This window comes from Lactuca saligna, chromosome 8, assembly GCF_052625555.1.
Source record: "Lactuca saligna cultivar CGN05327 chromosome 8, ASM5262555v1, whole genome shotgun sequence".
Taxonomy (NCBI): domain Eukaryota; kingdom Viridiplantae; phylum Streptophyta; class Magnoliopsida; order Asterales; family Asteraceae; genus Lactuca; species Lactuca saligna.
In genome coordinates this window covers 171,164,252-171,171,559 of record NC_136424.1, presented here as the reverse complement: position 1 = coordinate 171,171,559, position 7,308 = coordinate 171,164,252, and the positions used below count along the sequence as shown (strand labels likewise).

At 36.8% G+C, this 7,308-nt stretch overlaps 1 protein-coding gene across 1 annotated transcript; it reads right to left on the bottom strand.

Moving 5' to 3' along the window:
* Positions 1 to 2,845: 2,845 nt before the first annotated feature.
* On the bottom strand, positions 2,846 to 3,373 carry LOC145010304 (uncharacterized). The gene has a single exon (XM_078968864.1). It carries the CDS (start codon positions 3,371 to 3,373, stop codon positions 2,846 to 2,848), a length of 528 nt encoding a protein of 175 aa, XP_078824990.1.
* Between the last annotated feature and the right edge of the window lie 3,935 nt (positions 3,374 to 7,308).

Genomic DNA, 7,308 nt, shown 5'->3' with positions numbered 1-7,308 from the left:
CTTTGTTTTTAAAATCAGAGTAACCTTTTAAAGAAAATAGTTGCGGAATTGTTCCCAAAACAAAATATGATAAGAATTGATCAAAGCATTTCTTAAAGAAATGTATTTTCATTATATAACACAATCTCGGGATGTTATGTTCCGATACAGACACATAAGCATGAACTGAGTCGGTCAGGCTTGGGAGCCTGGTGAGCATATAGGCTTTTCAACCCACAATGTTTTATATATATATATATATATATATATATATATATATATATATATATATATACATACACACACACACACATATAGAACTCACAAACTTATATAATTTCACCATATAAAAACAACTCTTATCCTACCCCATCGATCCTCACAACGACATGATCTAAACTCTCGTATCTAAAATTTTCCTCTTTACCTGATCCCTACTCACGGATCTAAAACTATCCTTTTCACCCGATCCACACTCATGGATCTAAAACTAACCTTTTCACCTGATCCATACTCACGGATCTAAAACTAACCTTTTCCCTTGATCCATACTCACAGATCTAAAACTACCTGATCCATACTCACGGATCTAAAACTAACCTCCTGATCTGATCCATACTCTCGGATCAATAATTGTACCCAATCCATACTCCCGGAATAGGGACAATTAACTATACCTTAATCCTAATCTGATCTATACTCTCGGATCAATAACCGTGCCCAATCCATACTCCCGGACTAGGGACAATTAACTTAGTCTTAATCCATACTACCGGACTAATAACAAGTTTTATCTCTTTACCTGATCCATACTCCTGGATCTAAAACTAACCTCTTGGTCTAATCCATACTCACGGATCTAAAACTAGCCTCTTGATCTTATCCCTACTGACGGATCTAAACTAATCTCTTGATCTGATCCATACTCACAGATCTCATCTACCCATGTCCTACCCAACATATTTGTAGTTACAAAATACATATACATTTTAACTCATTAAAACCTATATAGTTCATCCATTCCACCAACATCTCAAATAAACCACAATATATAAACAAATAGCACGTATTTCATAGCAAATACTTCATACTTATGTGCTAGAAGAAGGTAACTATACACTCACATAAAACATATACTTAATTGTGACAACCCGAAATTTAGGGCTATTATTACAACCGCCAATCTATCCGTGAATCTCTCGTTTATCCGAATTACTAAGTTTTAGTGCATCTAAAGTAAAATAAATAATTTTATTTCAATTATTACACGATATCAGATGATACCTTACTTCCAAATATGTAAACTGTAAACCGAATCAAACCGCTTAAACGACAATGCTAATTAATGCATTAGAAAAACTGAAAATTTACATTAAGTAGTTTTGAGCAAAACAGACATTAAAATATTATAGTACATGTTCCCCTGTTTCCGAAAATATAAAGAAGGTCCAAAACGGAGTTCGTATGCAAAAGATACGACAATTATAAGAAAACAGACAATAAAACACTGTTTTTATTTAATCGCGTAAAACCGAATTGATCCGTTGAGGCACTTACGCTTTGCCGACGGGATTTCCGAGAGCGTTTTTGGACTCAGGTTATAGTCTATTATTTAATTTCACACTCGAAAATTTTTTTACGAAAATATTCACAAAAGTTGCGAAAACGGACACCACGAGCCGTTTAAACGCAAAACTTTAAATGCGATTTCCCGGAGTTCCGTAAATCCAAAAATTAATCCGTTCGGGTTTCTGAAATCCTTGAATTAAACTCTATCTAAAGGTATTTTCTAAAAATATTCTCGACGCACGGATCCCAATACACCCGATTTTGTGTGTTTTGAGCATTTAATAGGGTATAACCCCATGTGGGACCCACATTACTTGGTAGATCCAAAGAAATTCTTCTCCTCTTGGGGTTGCCCACGTGGCTAATCCCTTCCCACCACCTTTCCCTTTATATACAAGTCTCTCCAAAATGGTAGAAGCATGGTGCTTGAGGTATGGCTCAAAAGGGAGTGTGTGTGCGTTTTGACTATAAAAAGAAGCTTATACTAACTCCAAGAAAACACCTCAACCTTCAGCTTCTCTTCTCTCACTATTGATCTCTATCTCTCAAACAATCTCTCCCAAAATATCTCTAATCTCTCTTGGTGTACACCACCATAAACCACCATTATACCACCTTTGTAACCCCCTATTGATCAACCAACACCACCACAACTTTGTAAAAATAACTAAATGCAATCAAGGTAAAAACAAGGGAAGAGAAGAGCAAAAAAGGATATCTACAACTTTGCTTAGTGTTCAAGCTTTATTAATAACCGACGGAAAATTCCTAATAAAAACGTCTAACATATGTGCCTATTTATACTAGTTTAAAAGACTCCTTATACTAATAATTAGAAACCTAATTGGACTCTAAAACATGCAGGAATAAAACTTAAAAGACTAATAAAAAAACTTTCCTATGCCAAACCAATTAACCTAACAATCACCCCCTTAATCGGTTTGGTCATACGAGCCACTCGTCCAAAACAATGTCGGCTCCTCTTCGATTAGACCCGCCTCTTCTTTTTCCCATTTAGGACACTCGTTTTTATAGTGACCAAGCTCACCAAATTTATAACATCTAACGTGACTTTTATCCCGGACTCGTTCATTACCATCTCGACTTCTCCCGGACCCCCGACCTCTTCCCCGACCACGTCCAAAGTCATCCCGATTTGAACGTCCATTGACACAATGCTTACAAACATGTGATTTTTCATCACTAGCCAACAACAACCCACCTTGAGTGTCCTCCACTTTCTCGGCTCCTCTTATACGTTCCTCGTACGCCTTTAACTACCAACCGCTTCATCGAATTACATTGAATCCAACTCGAAACATTGCTCTATTGATGCCACGATTTGGAGAAACGACTTAGGCATCGAATCTAGTAACCTTTTTACCAAATCACCTTCTTCAAGCTTATATCCAAGACTCCTTACTTTTAACGCTAAACCGGATAATTTTGTTACAAAATCATCAACTGTTTCATCATCTTTCATGCGTAAACTTTCAAGCTCCCTTTTTAAGGTTGCAAGTCGAGCCGTTCTTACCCGATCCACTCCCAAATACCGTGTTTTTAGCCCATCCCACACTTGCTTTGGGTTGGTGTAACTCGCCATTTGCAACACCATGTCTTCGGGTATCGCTTGAAACAAAAAAGCAAGAGCTTGTTTTGACTTCTTTTGATCTGGTGCTTTATCTAACGTCTTCGGTTCGACCGTCTCCCATATGCCATGTGCATCCATAATTGACTTGACTTTAACTGCCCACACCGGATAATTCGTTGGAGTCAAAACCGGAACTTGATATGTCAACGAACCTCCTTCTTTAACCAACACCATCTTTTTCTCCTTAACCTCGACTTCTTTAATCAAGCTTGTTCCGAGAGCACTCTTCCACCGGACAACAAGACAAGGTCACGACCACCTTTACTGTCTTCCGTCACCCGCAAACCGAACCGAATCAAAGCCACCAGCTTTGACGTCTTCCTGTTCGTTTACTCCGCGCCTCCGGTTAGTCTCTCACAAGCCCAATTAAAAGAAACCGATGTTGCTTCTAGTCAACCTCAAATCACACCCCCTTCAACGAAACCGCGCTCTCATACCAAGTGTAAAAATAACTAAATGTAATCAAGGTAAAAACAAGGGAAGAGAAGAGCAAAAAAAGATATCTACAACTATGCTTAGTGTTCAAACTTTATTAATAACCGACAGAAAATTCCTAATAAAAATGTTTAACATATGTGCCTATTTATACTAGTTTAAAAGACTCCTTATACTAATAATTAGAAACCTAATTGGACTCTAAAACATACAGTAATAAAACTTAAAAGACTAATAAAAAAAAAAGGTTCCTATGCCAAACCAATTAACCCAACAAACTCTAACTCACACCTCCTTTCCCTTCTCCTCACTGTTTTGGAAAGAAATAATCAATAAAAACCACCACCGGCCACCCACTGCCATCACCGGGAAAAACCCACCTCCACCTTGGGTTGCTGCAGAAATCCATCCCCAAGAGTCTCTCCACCTCGCCTACATCGAACCCCATCATCATTCATCACCAACAAGAAATAGGCGGCAGAAGACCACCGTAGTGGCCTCCTGCCACGTCGGTCACCCTCTATTGCAGCTTCAAGCACCGGCCACCACCTCCCCTAAACTTATTTCCTCCTTTGTAAGTCCTCCTCCTCTACACCTTGTCTATTCGCTGCTTGTTTTCTTTCGTCATTTACCGAGAACCAAAAGATCATTCGTTTTTCATTTTTTCCTTTTGTTCGTATATATGCATGCGACGAGGAGCATGTATCAGGAGGTTAAAACCTCCGATTAACCATTCCCAATTTCATTTAACTGTTCAAACATGCATTCCAAATAAATCCTTTTAACCCCAATTCCTAATTGCTTTTCGGACTAGTCCAAAAGCTTGAAAAGTTACTTTAAAATGTTCATAAACTACCCCATCTTGGAAACTTTATATGAAACAAGTCCTAAACTCAAAATTTACATTTCAATTATTTATATTTGACCGTATCTTGTGATTTATTTGCAAGATAAATCCAAGATTTAATATTATAAATTAAACAAATCACTTTTAGTCCTTATTTGGAAATAACTTAACAAATTAAGTCCAATTCGTTTATGCAATATAATTCACACAAAAATATTATTTGCCACGCTACTACCTACGGTATGTGTACTAAGTAATATTTATCATACAAAATACACATAAAAAATATCATTGTTTTGTGTAAATACTTTACCAGGTTTAGAAATAATTGTTTAAACGCTTAAATGTTAAGTAAACAAAATCGTTTTAAACCTCAATACTTTTATATGTTATTTTGTTAAGATAATACGATTAATAAAAATACTATATACGTTCCGAAAAAAATTGTGCTAAAACTGTATAGCCGGTTATCAACTTGGTAGTCTAATTATACCTCATACGAAACATATAAGTTTATATAGTTATACAAGTATTGTACTCTTCAATGTGTACGCTTATCAAATATACTTGTCAATTACCTGTTTATCCGTATATGTGGTTGTTAAGTTCAACCTTCGCAGATAACTTCATCCGTATATCCGTATGTCTGTTTATGACAAAAATATATAGGTTTATACGTTTACACAAGTTATAGAACTTGTATTTTAGGCTCATACATGTGCTTGTGTACACTATACTAAGTTTTGTCAACTGTTTAAACAAATATCGTACACTTTATATGTATGATTATCAAATATACTTGTTGTTTATCCGTATCTGCGGTTGTTAAGTTCAACCTTGGCAGATAATTATATCCGTATATCCGTATGTTTGTTTATCCATATCTGTGGTTATGAAGTACAACCTTGGCAGAAAACTTTATTCGTTACCCATACAACCATGGATTTGGTTGCTTTCAAACACAATTTTAGGTATGGAATTACTTATGGAACATAACGTTTTGGCTTTCAAAGATTTATTTCAAACACAGTTTTACATATGCGTTTACTTATACAAACTATACATTTTGGCTTTTAAAGACTCATTGCAAACACTCTTTAACTGTTGTTATACATACAAAGATAATACTTTTTAGACTTACTAAAAGTATTACTACGTTAGCAGAAAACCTGCGACACTCACCAACCTTTGTGTTGACTTTCAAACTTACATGTATTCTTAGGGGATCATCAGATAGGCTTTCAGGAAGAAGATTAGTCGTGGATTGCAGACGAACTAGCTAGCTTGTTCCTGTTATTTGCTTATTTGTTAAAGGCAATTATTGTACTATAATTATCTGTAAGAACCCTTTATTCAAACTTAATGATGGAATACAAATGCTATTTTGTTTATCGTTGTACTTGTGCTATATATTCAGTTTATCTGTGATCCATGAACTTAGTCCCACTCCCGGCGTGTTCCACCTTGGCCGGGGGTGTGACATTAATACATTCAAACAATACTTGTATTAAAATCGTTTTATGAAAGGGACTATACACTCACTTGATCAGAAGATGATCAGACAGCACTACGGCTCTAAGAGTAGTACTTCTTTGGTGAAACTAGAAGATCTTCACACACCGGGCTTCTCGCAGGCAGAGCTTCGGATCGGAAACTCTTTTCTTCTCGGGATCTTCGGGCTTCGGGACTTGCTTCGTGTCTCGGGATGATACATGGGCTTCGGGGGGTTAAAATAGGGCTTATAGAGGGTATCGGGAGTGGGAGAGTAAGAGATGAGCAACCTAAATCGGCTGACCCTTGATTTCTATTTATAGGGTGAATTTTCTGGGTTCACCTCATGAGTTTCTAATATTCACCTCGTGAGCTACATATGCTCACCTCATGAGCTCGATACGTCATTGCGTTCATCATGGCCACTTGCCCTGGAAGACGTCCATCATCTGTTCACCACGTGAGCCACTAATGCTCACCTCGTGATCTAGGCTCACCTCGTGAACTACATATTTTCACCTCGTGAGCTCTGACACAGCCTTGGGGTTCACGTACCGAACTTCAGAAATTCATAACTTTCGCATACGATCTTCGTTTTCGATGTTCTTTATATCCACGTGTAGGTGAGGTTATGCTCTACAACTCTCGTTTAGACTCCCTTGGCTAACTTTGAATTTATTTTTAATATATTATAAATATATTATTTTTAGTAGGTTGGGACAGGAAAACTCCGTTATAAATTCATAACTTCTTCATCTGACGTCCGTTTTCGTTTGTCTTTTTACCGTTGCACTACCATTGAAGAGATCTTCGATTCCCGTTTAGAGTGTTTCGGATAAAAACCGCTCGATCTCAAATCGAGTATTCGGGCTGCATACTGCTAAGTCGAAACTTCGGAAAAATCATAACTTCCTCATACGAAGTCAGGTTTGGGCGTTCTTTCAGTTTAACATATTCTAAGACTTTCATTTAGATCACTAAGGCCAAATATCTCTCTAACGTAAATTAACTATTTACATCGCACTGTGTCGTACCGATTCGGTCGCGAAACTTCGACGAGTCATAACTTCTTCGTTATAACTCGGATTTCGGCGTTCTTTATATGTATGAAATCCTTGTAACATATACTACAAATTAACTAAGATTAATCATTCTAAATAATCTTCCATCAAAAAGTCATTTTTAACGCTCATTGTCTCTAAATTGACTAGCCCTTATCTATGGACGTTACAATATTTTTGTACTTTATATATATATATATATATATATATATATATATATATATATATATATGGTAGTGATGGGAGATGAGGGATGATTAGGAGATGCCATGACT